At 55.1% G+C, this 22,610-nt stretch overlaps 1 protein-coding gene across 1 annotated transcript in view; it reads right to left on the minus strand.

The window, feature by feature from the left end:
• Positions 1-370: 370 nt before the first annotated feature.
• Cd82 (CD82 molecule) overlaps positions 371-22,610 on the minus strand; it is a 45,685-nt gene continuing 23,445 nt past the window's right edge. The window contains exons 3-10 of the mRNA XM_042275763.2: positions 18,102-18,184; positions 14,595-14,667; positions 10,782-10,906; positions 10,603-10,677; positions 3,099-3,212; positions 1,792-1,995; positions 1,498-1,581; positions 371-1,210 (exon numbers count right to left, since the gene is read on the minus strand). Of these exons, the coding sequence (XP_042131697.1) occupies positions 1,133-1,210; positions 1,498-1,581; positions 1,792-1,995; positions 3,099-3,212; positions 10,603-10,677; positions 10,782-10,906; positions 14,595-14,667; positions 18,102-18,164 (816 nt within the window). The 5' untranslated portion in view covers positions 18,165-18,184 and the 3' untranslated portion in view covers positions 371-1,132. The remainder of the gene's footprint in view (positions 1,211-1,497; positions 1,582-1,791; positions 1,996-3,098; positions 3,213-10,602; positions 10,678-10,781; positions 10,907-14,594; positions 14,668-18,101; positions 18,185-22,610) is intronic.

Here is a 22,610-nt window from a genome sequence, read left to right on the forward strand (position 1 = left end):
GAACGGGAGAGGTGCCACCTGGCCAGCCCTCCCACCTGCCATCTGCTCCTGCGTGTGTGTGCTTCCCCATCATGTCATTTGACTCTGGGTTTGTCCAGGCCATGTGTGCTGAGGCTGTGAGGGACAGTCCATCTCAAAAGGCCCAGAGTTGCGCATCCTTCTTGCTTCACTTATTATGAACTTTCCTTCTGTGAGTCTTAATAGAAGCCCAATGCTCCAGAAAGAGGCCAGACTGTGCTGTGGCTTCGTGGCTCTCTACAGCTCACTTCCAAACACGTGGACCCGGGTCTCTGAGGAGGAAGGAGCAGTCTCCCTCCAGTCACCCCCATGTCCCTTCCACCCCATAATTCAGGACAGTACCTCTTCAGGCTATATTGTACAAACCCTCCTTTAATAGTTGATTTCAGAGATGAGCACATGGAGGCCCCTCCCCCACCCTGCAAGGCACAGCCTCAACCACCCTTAGCCCAGGGGACAGGAACAGCTGTCTAGAAACACCAGGCCAGCTCCTCCTAGTCCACAGAGCTGAGTTGTCCTGTGCCAGACCTGAGGGACCCATGCCCCTAAGCAGTCGCGTCCCTCATCACGGAAGAGCTCACTAGCGGCTGCCTGGGGCAGTTCCCGCCCCCCAACCCCTGCTGGGCTGAGCTGCTAGGGGTTGGGGGGGAGCTGTCAGGTGTGGGGAAAGACTGCCTACTCTGTCTGTCTCCCACAGAAACATGAAAAACCCACAAAGAAAGCGTCATAATGGGGGGGGGGGCCACTAACCTTTCTTGTGGGAAGTCCTTGGGCAGCCATGGCTGCTACACCCACCTTCCCTGGTATTTAATACAATATAATATGACTTCAGGGTGGGGACCCAGCCATTCTGTACAGTAACACTGGGAGCCATTTCAAGCTGTTAATGGGTCCCAGACAGTAAGTAAGAGCCACAGAACAGCCAGGGCTCCAAACTGGCAGCAGAGGGGCAGGGAGAAGGGTCCAGGCCCAGAGAGTCCCTGATGCGGCCTGTTCAGGATGAGCCAGAGGCCTTAGAGGTGGACGGCGCACCGGCCATGGGGGAAAGAGCCAGAGAGGCCCCATCAGAGGCTGAGGGTGGAGAGACACAGGACAGAGGGGAACGTCAGCAGCCTCAGTACTTGGGGACCTTGCTGTAGTCTTCAGAATGAATGTGCCGGCACAAACAGATGGACAAGAGCAACCCCAGCAGCTGTAAAGGACAGACAGAAGTCAGGATGGCCGGCCCCGGTCCCAGACCCCTACCATCCAGCTCAACCCTGGGCTCCAGTCACAACCACCTGACAGCAGGCTGCTAAAGGAGGCCCAGAGAGGGGCAGTGCCCTGTCTGATATCACACAGCTAGACGGGCTAAGGTTAGAGCACCTCTAGACGCCCATGGACCACTCACCCCACAGGATATCAGTGCAGGGACAATAGGGAAGAGGATTTGTGAAACAATGCCCCGCCCCGAGGAAGGCTGGGGGAGGAGGGACAGACCTCAATGACAGCGACGCCAACACAGACGCCCAGGAGGATGCCCAGGTTCTCCTGCAGCCACGCCTGCACCTTCTTCATGCACCCCTGCGGGAAGACTCCACGTCAGCCACCATGCACCACAGCAGGGCAGGGGCCTGCCCAGGGCTCCCTGTCTCCCGATGCTTGTAGATGGAGCATACAGGGAGGGGACTCAGGAGGGAAGGAGGCCCAGTGATAGCCCAGGCAGGCCTAATGGCTGTGGAACACCCACCCTCTCAGGGTAGGAGGGCCCCATCCAGCCCCGCCCCAACACACCTCCTGGTACACAGGCCACTCTTCTGGGAGGTTTTGGCCCTGGGTGCTGTTGCCCTGGCCCTCGCAGAACCCCTTCTTCACAATGCGCCTGTTGTCCTCCTCCCCCGTGACCTCACAGGAGCAGGGGTAAAGGGTCTCCGTAGAGTTCCTGATCTCCGAGTTCTCTGTCCAGTTGTAGAAGCTGACCCAGCCACAGCACTCCACCTGTGAGGGGTCGGGACAGGCTGTGATCGGCCACTCAGCCCATCCCCAGCAGCCCACATCCTGGGGGAGACTCGGATTGGCCACTTCTGGGCCCCCAGGAGTGGTGTAGAGTGTGGGCTGAACTTAGGTCCTGTGTGTCACAGGGACTTCAAAAGGCTTCTGAGAAGTAGCGCTTGCTTGCTTGCTCGCTGCTCTCCTTGGTACTACCAACACAGCAGACAGCCCAAAGGAGAAACAATTCGCATATGCATACAGAGTGGAGGGAGTGAATTCAAGTGCGAGGCAAGGCGTGTGGTGGGTTGTGAGGCTTGGCAGGTGGTAAAGGCTGAGCATGGGGATCTGCGACCAGGGGCCGGGTTCAAATCCCAGTTCTGCCACTTCAAGCTGGGCTGAGGTTTCCACAAATGAAGAAAAGGAACTAAGGTCCCTATGGGGTGAGGCAGACAATGTGCACAGATGGGCCCAGCAAGCTTAGGCACAGTCAAGGCCAGGGTTACCTCTCAGTGCTCAGCATCAGCTGCTGAAATCGGGCACTGAGCTTCCTAGTCACCAAAGTGAAAAAGGAAACAGGATCGATTCTGCTGTTTTAAAGCACACAATGCTCTCATCCAGAAGGCAGAAAGTCTTCCTGGGATGGAACCTCAAGCTGCCACCCATGGGTCCCTCTGGGGATCAAATGGGAGGAGGGGCTGGTATCCATTCTGACACCCTCTGGGCCATCTCGTGTACCCAAGCTCAGTCCGCGGCAGCCAGAAGGGGGCGCTGCAAGCATGCACAGGAGAGATGAACTCCAGACTCTCCCCAGCGGTCAGGAGTCTGTCAGAAAGGCTGGACCCCCCCCCCCCAGGGGTGGGTGCTACAGTCTCTGTCCCACTAAGCAGACAAAGGCAGGCCTCACTCACTCTGTGACACCAGAAAGGGACCACCTTTCCAGGTCCAACAAACAAGAGTCAGCACTGTGAGCCCAGGAGCTACCTCCAAGGCTGTGCTTGGGGGCCAGGAACACTTGTGTCCCGTCCCCAAGGGCAACACAACCACACGCCCTCACTGTGCAGACATCAGACTGCAGATGTGCGCCCCGTGTCACCGCCAGCCCTCCTCACCTGCGCCTGCACGTAGTCCCAAGCCTCCTGCAGGCTCTCCTCACGGCTGCTGCTGGCATTGACCTTGTAGTTCTGAATGATGTCCATCACCATGTTGCCCACCTCCTGCTTCAGCTGTAGAGGGATTTGAGGGTCAGGGATGGACTTGAACCTGAGCCTCACGGCTGCTCAGGCTGACACAGACCACCTCCTCCACCACGGCAATCCCAGGCCACACTCATGGCTACGGAGGATTTTGACCAACTTCCTGCTAATTCCTAGTACCCACTTGGCAGGCTTATCTGCCTGTGGTCTATCCCTTAACCATTCATCTTTCCTGTCCATGCGGAAAAGCCTCCTGTGGCCTCCCACACCTTTCAGGAGACATGTCAATGTCCTCTCAGTGACTTAGAGGGTCCCACAGCACTTGCCCAGGTCTTCCCGGCCCTGCTTGCCTGCCCTTCCCTGCTGTGCCCCACTACAGAAGACCTCTTGCTGCTTTCATGCTGTTCCCTCTGCCCAGAATGCTGTTCCCTTGTATATGAACATGGCTGGCTCCCTCTGTCGCCCTGCCCTGCCCTCCTTGTCCTACAGGGTTAAGTGTTGGCACCACAAGCTCATCTCTTTGGGCTTAGGGTCTCTTTCCTCAACGGTGGGGGGATGGGCTGGCTCTGGGTGCTGGCTAGAGTCCCCGACAGCTGGAGTGGAGCTAGGTGTATGGATATAGATAATAAATACACTTTTCCCATGGTTGGTCTTCAGAGAGGCTGGGCATAAGACCCATCTCCTGGAGAAAGCCAAAACAAGAGGCTGAGCATGTCCTTCCTATTCCTTGCTTTTGTGGAGTGGGCTGCAGTTTCTCCGGAAAGTTCTGAGACTGCAGGGCAGGCAGCTGAGGGACCCCAACCGGAAGCCCGTTTCAGTCTCAGCCCCTGGACCAGGCTCTCCTCCCTCCAGCCAGCAGTACCACAGGAGGCTGAGGTCCGCCTGTCTGTTAGAGGGGTGGGGTGCAGAGCTGCCTGACCCTTCATGGTTGCCCTCCCTCCCTAGACCTCACAGTCCACATCCTGACTAGTGGTCCTCACCCCGCTGGGGAATCCCATGGTAGGTGGTGTGAGGAAGCCCAGGGGTGTAAGGCAGAGGAGCGCATCAGAGGACACAGGCCATGGTCTCACAGCTTCTCACTACCAGCCAGCTCTGCGGATGGAGACCTTTCGGGTCTCACCTCACTCTGGGGCTAGCTGTGGTGCAAAAGATCTGCAGGTAGCCCCAGAGCGAGGTGAGATCTGCGAGGGTGGGGATATGGACCAGTTCCTGCTGGCTTCCCTAGCACAGTGGGCAAGCTGGCCGCCCTCACCTGCTTGCCAGCGAGGGACCCAGACAGATGGCTGTGGTGAGGAAGGCCACACACTTGCCCTTCTTCCCGGTATCAGCATTTAGTGTGCTCTTCCCCCAGCCTCCCAAGGGGAGCCTTTAGTGCTGCACCCAGGATGCTCTCCTCCTCCAGCTGTGCCAGCAGCTGGGCTGCTGGCTACTTCCCTCCTCCACGCAGGGGACCAGCGAGTGCTCTCAGCATCCTTCCCTCCCAGGAAAGCTCCCAGCATCGGCTTCCAAAAGCCTCACCGGCTGGGGCTGGGACTCAGTCAGCACAGAACTTGCCTAGGCCAACCTGGGGTCAGTCTCCAGCATGGCATAAACTGGGCATGGTGGCACACACCTGTAATCCCAGCACTCCAGAACCCCGCAGATGGAAGGAGGAGGGTGAGAAGTTCAAGGTCATCTTTGGCTATGTAGTAATCACTTTGAGACCAGCCTAGACTACATGAGACTCCCCCCCCCCCCCCGCCCCCCGACTCAAAAGACAAACCAATCAACAAGAGGGAAAGAAGGAGAAAGCCAAGAAAAAGCATCATGGAATTCTACAGTTTGCAAATCTCTCCAATCCATTGTCAACAGGGGCTTGACTTACGGAACATAGTAACTGCGATATCTCCTGACCCTCCCACCAGGCCTGTGGCCCTGGCCATCCCTGCTGTTCCCTCATCGCAGGCCCAGAGAGGTGTGTGAACTCAGCCAGGTCACATGACCATGGGCAGGCACTGAAGTTAGGACGTGGACTTGTCTTCTCCCCGAACCCAGATTTCCAGTCATCCACAAAGCTCCCTCAGCATTCAACCACATGCCAGAGAAGCCCCTGCGGTTTGCGCTCCGCACAGCTGGGCCGTCTGCCTACAGGTCTTGGGTCTGACTGGCCTGACCATCTGGGCCTCACTTCTAGTCCCTGGTAAGCAGATAATCCCCAGGCGTCGAAAGCCCACCTCCCAACCACTTCCACATCCTCCCCTTGTGGTAGGCCTCCTTTTGTGGCCACAGGGCTCTGTATTTTCCCAGTATGGTTGCCATGACAGCCGGACTTCCCTGTCTCCTCCACAACTGTCACAGATACCAGAAGGTGATAGAGGCCCTGGGTAATTTCCACCAGGGTGGGTAATTTCCATGGCGATCATTCAGCATCCTGTAGTCCAGGATGTGGCTGACACAGCTGGGTTGGGAGACTCAGGCTGTCACTTGGTGATGTACACACATGTGTGTGGGCTTCTTGTGTTAGAGGAGTGTGTTGAGAGGCTCCCTGGGGGACAAGCCACCTCAGGGGGAGGGTTGAGGGCTGTCATAGCTTTGGAGACTCATAGCTGATTAGGAGTCTCTTGTCCTCTTGGTCCGTTCCTGGGATGGTGTCAACCCCACCATCCTCCCCAACTTGTCAAATTGTTCCTCCTAATGTGACCCCCAGGCCTCCTGGGTCACACAGCCAGCCTGTGGCAGATTCTGTAACCCAGATCTATACAGCTCCTGTGATCCCAGAGGCCTCCACCTGGACGGACGGACGGACACACACACACACACACACACACACACACACACACACACACACACACACACACACACACCTGCCAAGGCTGTGCTGCTATTTCTCCAGGCAGAGTGCTGCTTCTGAGTCTGAATGGCGAAGGACCTTCAAGTACAGCACCCAACTCAAGACTCCTTCCCACACCTTCCTGCTTAAACACTTCCTGTCATGGAGAGTACAGTACCCTACAAAAGCATGGTTGGGAGTCTCTCAATGCAAGCAGCTCACCACACTTCATTAGTCTCCCCCTGTCTCGCCGGCATTGGTCTCCTTAAGTCCTAGCTTTGACTACATAGGACCACTTAAGTCCTTTACAAAGATGACTGGTGCCCTCTGCCCTCCTTCCCGTGGTCACGCTCCAGGTTCTGTGGGACACTGCAAAGTCCCCTCCAATGTGTTGGAGCAGCCCAGCACGGCCCGCAGGGTCCCTCTGAAGATGCTGTGTGGTGCTCCTTTTGAGGGTCTGCTAGGAATGAGGCCCTCCACTTGGGCCATGAGACATATGTCACCTCTAATGACCACCCGAGTGCAATCCACAGTCTGACAGAGAGCCTGGGTCCTTCCCAGTGCAGAGTCAGACTCCAGGTCTCAGGGCTCACTTGAGAGACTCCACCCATGTCTCTGTGACCCTGGGCAACCAAGAGCCTGCTGCCTTCTCCCTTCACAGCTGGGAAGCCAAGGCCACCTGTCCTGTGACTGGAACACTCCCTCCCACAAGAGCAGACTGTTCACAGAGAAGGTTTTATCTCTGCAGACCTGACCCACCACCTCTGCCACGGCTTGAGTACACTTGTGACCTCAGGCTTCCTGGCGCTGGGAATGATCCAGCTGGCCTACCACCCTCTCTGGAACAATCTGGCCCCACCCCTCCCCCACAGGAACCCTTTCTCCTGCAGTTCTAGCTCTGAGCCCTGCACTCAAACCCAATCTGGGTTCTTAACACCTCTCTCTGTACACGTTAATAGGACGCTATCATGTGGCCGTCACAGGAAATTAGGAAGACCTCATTTCTTCCCCGGCCCTCTCACTCTCTACTGCCCTAGGGAGGATCAGCAGAATCCCAGGCCTAGATATCTGCACGGCTCAGAGGGTGTGTGTAACTTCACCCAAGGCACACAGCAATCAGCACCAGAGCTTGCCAAGGAGCAGGCCCCCCAACGCCAGGCCTGGCCCTGCTCCCAACACTGGCTCGGTGAAGACACAGCAGCCAACAGCCAATGGATGGCGACTGCACCTTAGGTCGCTGTGACTTCACCCCGAGTCTTGCTCACTCAGGCTGGCCTATTGACTATGGTGGGTGCATTTGTTACCCATGAGCCCTCATCAGGCCCAGCAAAGTCTCCAGTCAGTGATGCCATGATGTCCACTGGCCAGCCAAGGGCCCTGGGCTGCGCACCCTCTACCTTTACCACTGTCCACACAGCACTGGAAGGAGCCCTAGAAGCATTCAGATCTTATAGAGGGACTGGAAAGCCTGGGGGTGTGGCTTGGTGGCTAAGTGCTTTCCTGGCTCACACAAAGCCCTGGGTCTCATCCACAGACTAAATAACACAGGTGTGTGTGTGTGTGTGTGTGTGTGTGTGTGTGTGTGAGAGAGAGAGAGAGAGAGAGAGAGACAGAGACAGAGACAGAGACAGAGATAGAGACAGAGACAGAGACAGAGACTGTACTCCTAGCACTTGGGAGAGGTGGGGCACAAAGAAGTATCACAAGTTCAAAGTTATCCTTGGTAACAAAGTAACTCTAAGGCCAGGCTGGAGTCTAGGAAACCCAGTCTCAGAACAACCAGAAAGGGTTGGTGACATGTCATAGCCCAGAAGGGCATTAGCACAATTGTACCCACTGACTTCCTCAGGGACACCAGCTATGGGGTACAGGGGCCCTGGTGTCCTGCTCGTGGACCACACTGCCGTGAGTGGCTGCAGCTGCTGTCTCAGAGGACATACCTGACAGAGACACACCCAAGGGAGAGTGGCCTGAAGCACCATTCCACAGAAGAGGAAGCTGAGGCAGAAAGAGATTGGGGGACTTCCCGCCTGGGGTCTCAGAACCATGGGCCCTTGAGGAGGGCCAGCCCCTCTTCTAGAAGGCCTCTTCCTCTGCCCTGAGAAACCCTGCCCCACCTCCCCAGCTGTGCCTGTCAGCAGGAATAAACGTCACCACGGGATGTTTAGTCTCCTGCTGTGGTTTACAATGTGCCTAGAGTGGGAAATTATGCTCCTTCCAACTCAGGGGTGCAGGGCCAGAGCCTCTCCAGCCCAGGGGATCCCCGTCCTATGGGGGAAGGAGTGAGGTGTGGAGCCTGAGGTGGCCAGGTGGCAGAGGAAGGGCTGTGGGGCACACAGCACTGGAAAGAGCCAAGGCCTGACCCCTCAGCCAGCCCTGATCCAGGACTGGAGGCAGCCGGAGGCGGGTTCCTGGGCTTCCACCACAGATGGGGGTCGGCAGGCAGAAGGACCCTGGGGAAGTCACTCTGAGGCTGCTGAGTGTGTGACTGTGGCCAAAGGCACCTGGCCTCTGTTTCTTGGATGGGAAAGGTTTGTAAATTTAAAACAGGTTATGTTCATGCTTGGCCCCTGACATGGGGTTGATGGCCGCCCAGAGGGTGCTGCTGTCATCACCATGAGATGGTGGCTCCACTGGGGGGAGGGTGGGGGTGGCTCAGACCCCCTGCAGAGGGCACCAGCTTCCTACCTAACTGCATTGCAAGGCACCCTGATTGGGTCCCAGAAAAGCCACACAAGGGACAAATGAGAACCTGACCCTACACCCTGCTGGGTAAGGAGCTTCCCTCCCCTAACCGCGGCTTCCTGCCTGACATCCAAGTGAGCCTCTTTTCATCTAGAACTCCACCATTTCCTCTTTTGCCTTGGCCCCCTGGAGGCTCAGGGCTCAGGTCAGCCCTCAGCAGTCCAGGGTCAGCAATGCAGCTCTGCTTCTTGGCACAGGCTCCCTTCTCTCTCACTGTGACTGCAGCTGCCCTATGCCCACACTGGGAGCCCTATGCCCATGCTGGGAACCCTATGCCCACGCTGGGAGCCCTATGCCCACTCTGAGAGACCTGTGCCCATGCTGGGAGCCCTGTGCCCACTCTGGGAGCTCTATGCCCACTCTGGGAGCCCTATGCCCACTCTGGGAGCCCTATGCCCACACTGGGAGCCCTATGCCCATGCTGGGAGCCCTATGCCCACTCTGAGAGCCCTGTGCCCATGCTGGGAGCCCTGTGCCCACTCTGGGAGCCCTGTGCCCACTCTAAGAGCCCTGTGCCCACTCTGGGAGCCCTATGCCCATACTGGGAGCTCTATGCCCACACTGGGAGCCTATGCCAACGCTGGGAGCCCTGTGCCCACTCTGGGAGCCCTATGCCCATGCTGGGAGCTCTATGCCCACTCTGGGAGCCCTATGCCCACTCTGGGAACCCTGTGCCCACTCTGGGAACCCTGTGCCCACTCTGGGAACCCTGTGCCCACTCTGGGAGCCCTGTGCCCACTCTGGGAGCCCTGTGTCCACTCTGGGAGCCCTATGCCCACTCTGGGAGCCCTATGTCCACTCTGGGAGCCCTGTGCCCACTCTGGGAGCCCTATGCCCACTCTGGGAGCCCTGTGCCCAGCTTACGTGGGGAACAGGCTGGGGGTGAATTATAAACCAAAGCAGTCTGAGGTAAGGAACCACTGTGGTGAATATTTTATCAGCATGACCACTGAAACCAGAAGGCCTGAATTCCCATCCTGCCTCTGCTGCTCACTAGCTGTGTGAACATGGAAAAGTTGCTTAACTTCTCTATGCTTCAGCTCCCACATCTGAAAATGAGATTCCTCCCCTCTGGTCTGCACGGTTTTAAGAAATGAGCAAGCGACAAACTGTGTGTGTAGAACACAGCACCAGGCTCCTTCTCCGTTCTGCAAAACTGAATGTTGAACCAATGTTCTCAGTTCCCAAGAAGGACCTATGACCACGCAAGAAACCCTTGCCCCAGACTGCACAGCAGGAAGAGAGGGAGGCCCAGGGCTCAGCTGGGCCCCAGTGGGGCCTCTGAAGGGAGTCAGAGAGCCTGCCTCACTTCTCCCCTGGCAGGATGGAGGCCCGGGTATGACCCCGCCCCTCACATGGCCTGGCTGGTGACTAGTGACAGCACAGGTGTAACAAGGTCACCACTGAGCTTCGTCTGTGGCCTTTGTGGACCCAGCAACAGAGACGCTGGGGTCCGGGTGACTATGATCAGTGTTTTCCCTCAGCATCCACTTCTCCAGACATGGTGGTACCCACATTTAATACCAGCATTCAGGAGGCAGAGGCAGATGGATCTCTGAGCTCTGGGCCAGCCTGGTCTGATAGTGAGACCCTACCTCAATAAAAAGCATTTGTTTCTCTATCTGTCAGCATGGAAGCTTCTAGATGGTGCCAGTACACACAGCAGGTGCCCAGTCGGGGAGACAGTTCTGCTTGGCCACTCTCACAGCCTTGGTCACCTAGAGGGGGGTAGTGTCCTTTGCGGGGGGGCTGTCTATGACCTCCTGGGCTGCCTGTGGCAACTGAGTGGCTTCCTGTCTGCTCCATAGCCAAGGTACCTGCCTCACGGGACCTCACCCCCTGGAAGTGCAAAAGAAGAGCGCTCACCTTGCCAGCATTGAAGTAGAACAGGACCCCTACGGTCACCTGCGCAATGAGGATCAGCAGAAGGAAGACGAAGTACTGCGGACAAAGAGGTACAGAGTTAGCTATGGCCCAGGGACGTCTGTCCTCCTTCCAGGAAGAACTCCCCACCTGGAGATCTGGGCCCCAGGGCCTCGACTCACCAGCCCCAGCAGGCAGCGGACCTCATTGACAGCACCAATACAGCCCAGGAGCCCCATGAGCATGGTGATGGCGCCCACGCCGATGAAGACATAGGCTCCAACCTGCAGTGAGCTGGACGAGGTTTCTGAAAGAGAAAGGCATCCACCCAGTGAGCCGTGAGCCGCAGGGCAAAGGCAGCCTGAGTCCAGGACTACTGCCTGACTCTCAGGAACTGGGGTGGGGGCAGCCACGTTTCTACCCTCTGCTGGTCTTGGGTCCAGCTGCACTCCGCTCTCATCCAGCCTAAGGTTATTTTTCTTCCTTATTGTTCTCTACACCTCACACCTGATTTTCCCTGAACCCAGAGACTCTGAAAGCAGGAGGGTGCGGCCGGGGGTTGTATTTCCCGGGAGGCCCCGCATGGCAGGCCTGGCATTTGGAGGAGCATGTAGGTCAGGAAGCAGACACCACAGAGGTTCTGTTGAAGGCCCTGAAGACCTGCAGATGCCCATGCTGGCCGAGACCATGGTGCAGGGAGAGGCTGGAGGGTGGGAAGATGTTAACTGGGGCAGCAGTCTGGCATGCTTTGTAGAGAGCAGAAGTCAAAGGAGATGCAGGGGTGAGGGAGGGAGGGGAGTTGGGCATGTCTGGGAAGGCTGTACCTATGGGGAAAATGGGGACCCACCAGGGAACGGCACTGGGGAGCTGGGCAGACCTCACAAGGGAAGGTGGGGCCTGTGGTCAGAGGATGGAAGGTAGAAGCAACAAGGGACTCTTTCTGTGTTTTGTTTTGAGATGGAATCTCTCTGTGTAGCCCTGGCTGTCCTGGAACTCACTTGTAGACCAGGCTGGCCTCCAACTCACAGAGATCAGCCTGCCTCTGCTGGGATTAAAGATGTGCCACCATGCCTAGCACAACAGGGGAATTCTTTTTGTTGGTTTTGTTTTCTATTTGAACAAGGTCTTGTTACAGCCTAGGCTTAAACTCCTGATCCTTCTGCCTCCGAGCGCTGGCATGCCACCATGCCTGGCTAGAGGAACCTGAGACTCAGATTCACACAGGGCCTTGGGGTCAAACTCTGCTGGAGGGAAGGAATCCTTCATATGGCCCTCTAGGGATGAGGCCCAGCCGGGGCCAACTCAGACCCTCCTTCAGGGGTGACATAGACCTACTTGGTCATTCTCACTGCTTGATCACAAAGGTGCTGGCTGCGGGGTGGGATGGAGTGGGCAATGTCCCTGGAAACAGATGCAGCTGGGGCATGGGTAGCAGAAGGCCCTATGACCTTAGGTAATATTCCAGAACTCAGGAAGACCCAGGCCCGCCCTCCTTGCTGCTATGGTCCTGGGGAAGCCTCTTTGCAGCTCCACTCAGAATCTCCAAGAAGCTTGGGAAAGTCCCCTGGAGTGAGTGGGAACTCCTGGAGTTAAGCTCCTCACACCGGCCTCACTTTCTGGGGTCACAGAGATGGGTCTGGGCTCCAGAGGACGGGCTGGCTGGGACAAGAAGGATGCCATGAACCAGCTCATGCAGCCCTGAGCAAGGCCCTTGGACTAAAGCCCTTGGCACAAGCCAGCACCGTCTGGGGAGGTAGAATTCATACCCGGGTCTCCCTAGGAGCTTCCCTGAGGCTGAGGAAAGCTCCGGTACAGGGAGCTGGCCCTGTGAGACGCCAAGACCTGCTGTCCCCACTCAGTCTCTGTCTACCTGAATCTGAGCAGCCTGACTTGGCAACTGACAAGTGTCTATCCTTGGGTGGCCCCTGCCCTGTGTACAGCGGGAAAGTGTGTCTGACTCAGCCAGCAGGGGACCAGGGCAAGAGAGAGCAGGCCATACAAACGGAAAGGACTGGGCAGCACCCATTCAGGTGACCAGTCTGCCAGCATGCCACAGCTGGCGGCAAACCACTTCCTCCTTGTTCCTCTGAAAAATGAGACTTTGTGCTGTGCCTCAGGGTCATAAGGATTAAACCGTATTACACAACCACTCCAAGCGGTCTCACAGTCTCACGGGGCACACTGCTCTCATCGCTGCTCTGTAGGTGAAGTAGTGCAGAGAGGTAAAGTCACCTGCCGAGGACCACACAGCAGATCTGTGATGACTGACAACCCCCACTCCCCCCCACACCCTGCATCCAGGGCTCCCTCTTAACCATGCCTGCCTGCTTTCTCTTCTGAAGAGCCCACCTTGAGGGTCAGAGCAGTCACATGGTACAAGGGCCAGGGCACGGCTGCCATCCCCACTCCCTTACCGCCTATCCGTGTGCCCTCAGGCAGGTTACCCCCTCCTCCTTGTGCTTTGGATTTTTTTCCTCTGTAAAAGGGGATGATGGAGGAGAGTGGAGCCCAGTACCAGGGATTTACGGCAACGGGGTGTCTAGGTAAGGGACGGCTATGTCATACAGCAAATCAGGAGCCCTAGGTCCCATTTTGACACTCCCTTGTAAGTAGGGCCTCTACCAGCCTCAGTTTCCCCAAGTGCCTGGGCTCCTAGATCAGCGTTTCTTTCCTCTGTATTTTGACTTTGTTTTTGTTTTGTGTTTTTTTGAAATAAGTTTCACCCTATAGCCCACGCTGGCCTAGATATCACAGCAATCCACCCGCCCCAGCCTCACAGATCAGTGTTTCTGGGCCCTGGCTGCCTTTGAACCCCTAGAGGCTGTTGTAAACACAGAACAGTAGTAGGTGGGTGTGTGATGGGTGTGACCTGGGCCTGGAATTTACAGAGCTGTGGACGGTCAGAGCCTTTAAGGCTTGATCACACGGGGCAGAATGCAAGCCGGAATGAGGTGGCCTGCAGCCTTTGCACCCTGGCACAGTGCCTACTGGGTGTGGGATGGAGTCATCAAGCCAGACCAGGTCTAAGGAGAGCTTCTCCCTGTGGGTGGGCATTGGAGTATGGGGGTGGGCACAGAAACCCCGCCCAACCCTAACCCAGACACTGACAGCTCACAGCAGGACCATCCCTGCTTTCTACCTCCTGGGGCAAGGCCCGGCCCTGGGAACCTAGGCGACAGGTGTAGACCCTGCTCTCTATGTCCCAGCCAGGTTCTGTCTCATTTAGGTCAAACAGCTGTCAGACTGGCCAGAGTCCAATCCAGCTGCTTGGGACAGCTGCTGAAAGTGAAGAGGGCCAAGGCCTGCCACTCACTGGGAAATGGCTGGCACAGAGTGCTCCTGGCAGGCTCCACCCTTCCCCACCCAGAACTGGGACAGGCCAACACAGCCAGTCATGAGGGCCTCCCAAGGGAGGAGGCAGGAGGTCAGTCACTGTGTCCTCGGCCAACCCATGCTGGTCACCTCTACTTGTGAAGAACAGAAGGAGCCTTGCATGGAGGCTCACCCCATCCTGGGCTCATTCAGGACCAGAGCTCGTGGGGTTGGGTCTTGCAAATCACCATCAGGAGTTGTATGAACTTCAGTCGCTGTCTTAATGGCTCTGTTCCTTCACTCCTCCAGTGGGAGCAGAACAGGGCTATTGGGCTAGGACCCTGTATGCACCTGACTGTCTGCCATTCCTGGCTCTTTCCTACGGCCCTCGGAAGTGGGACGCGACTGCAGCCTACATTTCGCCGTACAGTCAAACACAGGGACAAAGGATGTGAGAAGCTTTTCTGAGGGTGAAGAGAATGAGTTCCTCCACCCCCAGCCCAGTCACCCAGGGATCTGCAGACAATGGTGGCTTTGTCTGTGAGCAGGAATTTGTCCTGGACCCTGGCAAGGGCCCCTGTGCAGCCGTCAGCAACAGGAGCTGGCCACGTCCCTGAGGGCAGCTGCACACATATGTCCCTCCCCTCAAGGGCAGGCTGTCTGTGGGGCAGGGGGTGTCTTACGCAGGACAGAAATGAAGCTGTTCTTGTCTGCGAGAATCCACACTCCAAAGCCCAGGATCACGGCACCCAGGATCTGCAAGCAGAGAGGCAGTCAGTGGAAGCCCAGAACAGGTAGGTCAGAAAGCTGCCCCTGAGACCCAAACAAGGGAGGGAAGGGTAGGAGGATGCATAGGTGTTACCTCCATCCTGAGAAAGGCCAGGGTATGTCCTCTGTCATTCATACACACACACACACACACACACACACACACACACACACACACACAAACACACACACACACACACACACACACACACTGATCCCACTGGTACCCTTCTTCCCGTATACTGAAGTTTCCAGAAAAAAAAAAAAAAGGCACACCAAGTTCAAGTGCCTCAAATTTAATTAAGGGATGAGAACTGTGGTTGTGGAGAGTTGGAATGTTACAGGTTGAGAGTACATTACTCTGTTGTCTTTAGTCTTCTAAATAGCCATTTGCCGCACACCTTGTGTATGGTCTACCATCCTTGTGACTTTTAGGGGAATCTCTTTGGAACATTATAAACACTAACTTCCACCAATCCAAACACTAAGAATGTCATCAGATAACATCAGAAGCCTACAACAGAGATCCTCCTCCTATGATTTGCTGTAACCTACCTACCAGATGTTTCCACCAATGTATTTGAAAAGTTCTCTGAGCTCACTTCATGTCAGCTGGCCCTGCCTGGCTCCCCAGGCTGCACCCTCAAAGTTCTATGTACAGGAGCCCTGAATACCCAACCTGACTGGATGAGAGGTGGGCCAACCTTGTCACCACAAGGTTGGTGAGTCTACCTCAAACAACTTAAAGAAGATGTTTCCAAGTGTAAAGGAAGAAATGCATTTGAATGAAGTCTGGACATCTGTCCTAGTCAGTACTGTCAACTTGACAGAGCCTAGAGTCACCTGAAAGGAAAGCTCCACTGGAGGAATTGCCTAGATCAAACTGGCCTGTGGGCACATATGTAGGGCTTGGTCATTAACTGATGCAGGAGAGTTCTGCCCACGGTGGGCAGCACCATTCCCCAGGCAGTGTATAAGAAAGCTAGCTGAGCATGATCCTGTGAGTGAGCCAGCAAGCAGCATTTCTCTGTGGTTTCTGTTTCAGGTTCTTGCCTTGAGTTTGTGCCCCGAATTCCTTCAATGATGGACTGTGACCTAGAAGTGTAGGGTAAAATAACCTTTTCCCCTCCTACGCTGCCTTTGGTTTATCATAAAGCAAACTAGTACCCCATGCTAATATAGCATGTTCCACATAGTGACCACAGCTGCTCATCTAGATCTAGTTGTGAATATTCTAGAAAACCTCTTTATGAATATACATCAAGTCAGAGCTTGTCTTTGTATCATTCAATAAGATAAATAAAAATCCTCAGATTCTTTTTTTTAATGTGCTTTAGTTTATTACTTTCTTTATTCTCTTACTAGAAAAACCTCCTGAGGGGTTGGGAAGATGGTTCAGTGGGTAGGTGAGCTTGCCCTGTGAGGACCTGAGTTCAAATCCCCAACACCCTCATAAAAATCTATGCATGCTGTGAGTGGTATGAATGCATGCTGTAGCCCCTGTGTGGGGAACAGTGATAGGCAGATCGTGCTAGCAAAGCAGCACAGCAGACACTAAGCTTTTGACTCAGTAAGGGAGCCTCTCTCCCCAGCCACATGTGACCACAGCTGGCTGACCTTCCCTTTCCTTTATGGTTAGTCCTTTATGGTTAGTACCTAGCACTCTGCCAACCAAGCAGCAAGCCCAGCCTCAGCCCTATACTCTAAATCACCTCGAGATGGCCTGTGATAGTTGACACTCCTGGGAAATGCTATGCTCACAGTGGCCATATTGCAATGTCTAGGGAACAGTGAGCAGCAGTGGACTGCACGTGCTCAGTAAGGAGACAGCATTTTGGAGATATTCTTCAACTGTCGTGGGCGGAAGTCACAAACTCAGCACCTGTGGCCCTGTGCTAGAGCAGTGGTGGGAAGGAATGCATAAACGCTCTCTCTGCCTCCCTCTCCTGCCCGGCGAGATGAGCACCTAGGCCGATGTACAGGCCGCTAACACCTGCCAAGCCGGCTCTCGACCGCTGGTTCATGAGTCAGCCTAGAGAAACCCAGAGGAGAGACCCAGGCCAAGCCATCCAGCCTTCTCTCATTTTCTACGAGCTCATGGACCTTTTTCACTGTCTCTCCCAAACTGTATAGAAGGCAGAAAAGAGAAAAAATACCTATGCCCTTTATCCCACATACTGAAAACCTCACCAAGCATGAACCCTGACGCCTTTTTCTAGTTTCCAAGGCCTGAGACAGAGCAGGACCATGCTGGCCATACCCTGTTGTCCCTCTCACCTGGGCCTTGGCCCAGGAGCCTGGTGTCCATAAGACCAACTGCTCTGTCTGCCTGTGCACTTGTTCCCTAGGAGCCAGCTGGGAGGGATCCACCTGCCAGGCTGGGAAGGGCAGCACCCATGCTCTGTGTGCCCAGCACAGGTGGGTTCTGGGACAATGTCCTCATTGCAAGGCCTGAGGCCTAGAGGGAGGGACCAGCTGGCCTATTGGAACCTACAGTGGAACATGCCAGGACAGCCCACCTGTGTGTGCATACATGTATGAATGTGTACCAGGGACATTCCTGTAAGTACCATGTACTGGGATAAAGTTTTGAAGGGGAATTTAGAATGATTCTTGGTGAATATTCCAAAGTTTCCATAATCTTTGCACTTATAACATGAAATTTCCCCCTATAAGTAACTCATTTATACTTCAGAAAAACTCCAACACAAGCAGGCAGGGGCTTATCCTTTGCCTCTCAAAGGTAGGACTCTAGACATTATAAAGCATAAAACCCGGCTGTGGCAAGCACCTGCTGTATACGATCTGTGTCCTACAACTATTCAGGGTAAACCAGTACGGAGAAGCCACGGCCCCAGTAGCACTCTGGGGCCGTGGAAGCCCCTTCAGGCTGCTCACACCCCCATCACACACAAGCACACACCCATGTGCATCCACTCACGCACACATGTGCACATCATGGGTCTGGCAACACCAAGGCTGGACTGTGGGTTCCAGGCCAGAGGGGAAGCCCAGGGCCCCAGGAAAAACCAGCTCCAGATGTGCTACGGAACTCACATCTGAGCGGGCCTGTGGTGGGGGATGTAGTGGGTCTATGGGGGTGGGGTGGGGGAAGGAGGTCCCCCGTGGCCTCTGGGAGTTCAAGATGGGGTGTTGGGAGCCTGCTCAACTGGAGCTGTAACGGGCATCCGGCGAGGGGTCAGGCAAGGAGGGCAACCAGCCAGAGACACTGGGGGGCTTTCTTCTGCCACTCTGCTTAGAGGGAGGGGATGTGTCCACCCTCAGCCAGGCAGTCACTCCATTTCACCATCACCGGTTCTCTTAGGGACAGTGTCCTGGGACTCACAAGCCACATCCCACCCAATACCTGGCCAGAGTCCGGGGCTTGAGAGGGCTGGATAGCCTGGGAGTCACATACTTACAAAGAACAGCAAGTTGAAGAGAAAGAGGAAGTACTTGGTGACTTTGATGCAGGCCGCCCCCATCCTGCAGCTTCTGGAGCTCCCTGGAGAGAGAGGAAAGGGGAGCAGGTGATGGAGGCAGACTAGAGACCGGTGGAGGGCACAGCAGGGCAGAGAGCCAGCACCATCATCCCCAGACCCAGTCATCTCAGCCCACTCACAAAGGAGCAGCTAGCACTGTGCCTGCTTTACATGATGCTGAGGTTCAGAGAGGTTGGATGCCTAGCCCAACGTCACACAGCTAAAAAGTGTGAGTCTCTGGTCCAGAGAGATGTTACTACACAGGGCAGAGAGGGCTTCACCTCCAAACACCAGGCTCTAGGACTCACCTGGGGAGACACTAGCAGAAGTTACAAGGCCAAGAAATTAGTAAGTGGCTGACAGACCAGAATGAGACCTAGGGCTAGCTCCCCAGCTTGGTGCGCCTTTTAGGACCAAGGCTGGGGATTCCCGGATGCTGAGGCTGGAAGCTGGAAGGGTCTTGGCTTCTCAACAAAGGGAATAAATATATGTCACAAAATATCCAACAAACGCAGAGAAACACAAATGTCGGCCACAGACTCTTCCTCTCACAGCCTCACAGCAACTAACACCATCTCAAACAGCTACTTCTTGTGTGTGCTTTGTAGCAAAACTGTGGGTGTGTGTGCCACACACAGAGAGAGGGTTTTGCATAATCTCTGCAAAACAACATTTGCCCAAAACACAAAAACACACAATCTTACATGTCTCATAGGAATCTACTATTGATCAGTACTTATTCATATTCGGGGGTTATACATTCTTTCTGAAAATTCACATGTAGGTAGCATTTTCAGAATCTGGTGGGGGGGGATTGGTTACAGGCCAGGCCCCAGGAAAATCATTCAAAAATTCCCATGCTGCTGCATTGAAACCCCTAGTCCATGGAGAACATGGTCGGTAATCTACCCTGGGATGCTCAGGTTGTTTCCTAGTGTTCACGACGGTCACCCTGAATAACTCAAGCTGCACTTCTGAAGTGACAGAAGCCAGCATGAGGCACCATGCCTCTCCACAGTAAACCCCCCAACTCCCTGGGAACTAGAGGATTCAGGAGAGGCAGGAAGTTGGCCTCCCTCTCCTCCCCAAGGCCAGGCAGGTCCTTTGGGATGTTGGGAGCCATGGACAAGCAGCTGGGTGTGGACAGCTGGGATGGAACAGCTGCATGGGTAGGGCCAGGCTAGGGTATGGGGCAGCACAAACCTGACTGGTCCTGCAGTCCTGGGGAGGGGAACCCAGGGCAGAAGGGAGCAGAGGTTGTTCATACGCAGCCTCCTCTGAATCTACACATCCACACCCGGGTCCCCACTCCTTTCTGAACGCGTTCACAGTCTACCCTCCTTGCTGAGTAGAGCCCCACTTCTACCCTGTACACTTCCAGAGACTGGAGATGGGGCTGGGCTAAGGGAGAGGCGTGCGGCCTCCCATGAGGACCCCTTCAGCCTGTGACAGCTCTGTTAAGGGAAGGTTTAGATGCCCCTTTGAAAGGGTGGCCTTAGAAACTGCTTGAAGCAACGCCATCCGGGGAAAGGAAAGACTGCCCAAGGGTGGTGATCTCCCTATCCCGGGTGGTATGCAAGTAGTGGGAATTAATGCTCACAGGGACTCAAGGACTGCATGGGGAGATGAGAGGAAATGGCCGTTCCAGTCTACTAAGATGTCAGGCCTAGCTGCCAGACCTGCAGGGCAGCAGGGACCTTCTATTTGGAGGCACTTCCGGTCTCAGTAGCTCCCACACAGTCTCCCCAAGAGGGAAAACAAAGGTTGCCTGCATCAGAGAGCTGGAGATGGAGATGCCACAGGCCCGGCCTGGCCCAGGGAAGGTCTGCCTGGACACCACAGGGGCAGATAATTTCTCCTCCCCCGGGCCTCCCAGCACAGCCTGGAACCCCCACAGACTACCATAAACTCCAGGATAAACAGTCCAAGAGGAAAGCTATGTCCCGGAACGAGGGGCTGTTCTCACCTCTCAGGTGACTGCTTTGCTCGGGCCTGTCTATGTCTCCTTCCCAGCACATTCCTCGGAACAGCTGGGCCCAGGCAGGCCAGAGACATTCCTCCCTCCACGGGAAAAATTTAATCTAATTGTCCAGGAGGCTGAGTATCAGGAGCTGGTGCCCATTTGTCTGCTTAGGAAGGGGTTGCGGCCCTCCCGGCAGGGACCCCTGAGGCAGGCCCGCAGTGCGATTTCAGAGTCTGGAGTGTCTTCTGTACTGTTGGGCTCCCACACTCTGTAGGTAGCTGGGGTCTGCAGAACAGGCTTCCGGGGAGCAGGAGTGATATCTAAACAATGGGTCCTGCTAAGGGACGAGGAGTGGCCTCAGTAAACAGCACCTGCTATGGACAATCACCCTCACACCTCATCCCCATAATCCTCCCAACAAACCCTGGGGGACCTGGGTCAGGCAGGCTCTGACTGGCCCAATCAATGCCAAGTACTGGGTGCGAAAGTTGAGGTCCTCCCACTCTAAAGTGCTCCCTCTGGGAGGAGCCCGCTAAAACATTAGTTCTTGCTCACAGAGATCCACCTGCTTCTACCTCTGGGAATTGAAGGTGTGAGTCTATATAGCTAGCCAAGCTAGCCAGGACTACATTCTTCCACAAAACAACCAAGATAAAAACAAAAACACTGCAGAACAACAACAACAAAAGCCACAGTTTATCTGTAACAGCCTTCAAGCAAAGACTGGAACCCGAGGGCAGACAGGGCAGGTGGGCCATTGCCACTGACCACCGTGACTGTGGCACACCTGCCTGAGAACCGCCCTCTGAGCCCCTCACTGAACCACACCATCACAGTAAGACCTGCAGGGCCCAGGCAGAGCTGGGACAAAACCACCGGCAGTTTTGAGCTCCATGCAGAAGCTGTGGGGCACTGACAGCCTCCTCCCTTGCCACACATTCAACCCTTCCTAATAAACCCAGACGAGATGGCCTCTGCCTTCAGGCACCTGCAGCCACCACCCACCACCTGGGGCATATTTGCTGGGCCTGTTTCAATGACAGAGTCTGGCTCTGCCTCTGCTTCAGAGCTGGTTCAGGTCTGACTGCTACCCTCCCGGAGATAAATGATCACCCAGATGGTGACAGGTGGTGAGGACCGAGAGCTGCTGCTCAAAGGAGCTCTGGTCTTGGAGGCCAGGAGGAAGCCTCAGCCTTGGACACGCTGGACCACACCCCAGGCTGGTATTCCCCTAGTATCCCAGGCCTTTGACACTTGGGCTGGCCTCTTGGTTACTCATCAGATCCTACCACACATTGGCCTAAGTCCTTCAGCTCCTTGAAAATAAACTGAGACCCAAAGAGGTGAAGGACCATGGCCAAGGTCTCCAATAGCTGACAGGCGAGGGTAGAGCCACTTTGAAGGCATTCGATTCCTATCCGGAAACAACAGCCAGGCAGTGCCTGACTGGCAGACAGCTCAACCAATTGGGACTTGGGAACCACCTTAGGAAGTGTAGAAGCTGAGAAGCAGCTTCGGAGAGGGTGTTGGGTGGCCCAGCAGAGCTGTCACAGGTCCAGGCCACAGGTCTTTGTGCCTAGAGGCAACTGGCAGGCAGTAGAGAGCAAGATCCTTGCTGAGCACAAAACAGACAAGAGTCTCCCTAAGGACAGACAGGCAGTTCAGTGCCAGCTGGAGACATGCCCAGGTTGCCCCATGGTGGGCAGTGGTACCAGCTTCAGAGAACCCACAATCACCATCATACCTGAAAAGGACCATAAAGTCTTACTATGGGGGCACAGGGTTATATCTGGGCATGCCTTGCCATCTGAAGGGACAAACTATAGTTCTTGCCCAGCCAATAGAAATAAGCGCTGGGGGAGGGCAGGGCCTGGTTGGCCCCCACCTATTCCCCTAATAGCTGGGCTCTGAGAACAGACTGAATATTTTTAAATAGTTAACCAAACAAACAAACAAACAAAAACTGGGGATGCAGCTCAGTTGTGAGCAAGTAGAATGCTTGCTCACAACGTCAGCAACGTAACAAGTCTGAAAGTATCCTGAGCTACAGGAGACCGTCTCAACAAAGCAAAACGAAAACAAACACAAACAACCAATCAGACATTTTGCAGTTCACAAAAATGACATGAAATTTAAGTTTCTGTGTCCATAATTAAAGCTGTTTTGGCAGGCAGCCACACCCACCAGCCCATGACATTTAATCCCTGGCCCAGCCTTGCCAAGAGATCAAACGATATTCACACAGGGTCTGTACCCACACAGGGTCTGTAGGAGGTAGCACGGGTCATGACTGGCCTTAGCCGAGATCTTAGATGGAAGGGAGTAACAGGCTGGAATCAGGAGCTAACTGCTCCTGGGAGAGGACAGACACACAGTCCCTGGATGAAAGTTCAGATCCTGGCTCTGCTAGCAGAGTCACAGGGAAGAGTTTCCTGGGGCTAGGCTTGCAGCGACTCTCCTCTATACTGTGGCTCCCCTCTGTGCAG

Source organism: Peromyscus maniculatus, chromosome 4 (assembly GCF_049852395.1).
Source record: "Peromyscus maniculatus bairdii isolate BWxNUB_F1_BW_parent chromosome 4, HU_Pman_BW_mat_3.1, whole genome shotgun sequence".
Lineage (NCBI taxonomy): Eukaryota > Metazoa > Chordata > Mammalia > Rodentia > Cricetidae > Peromyscus > Peromyscus maniculatus.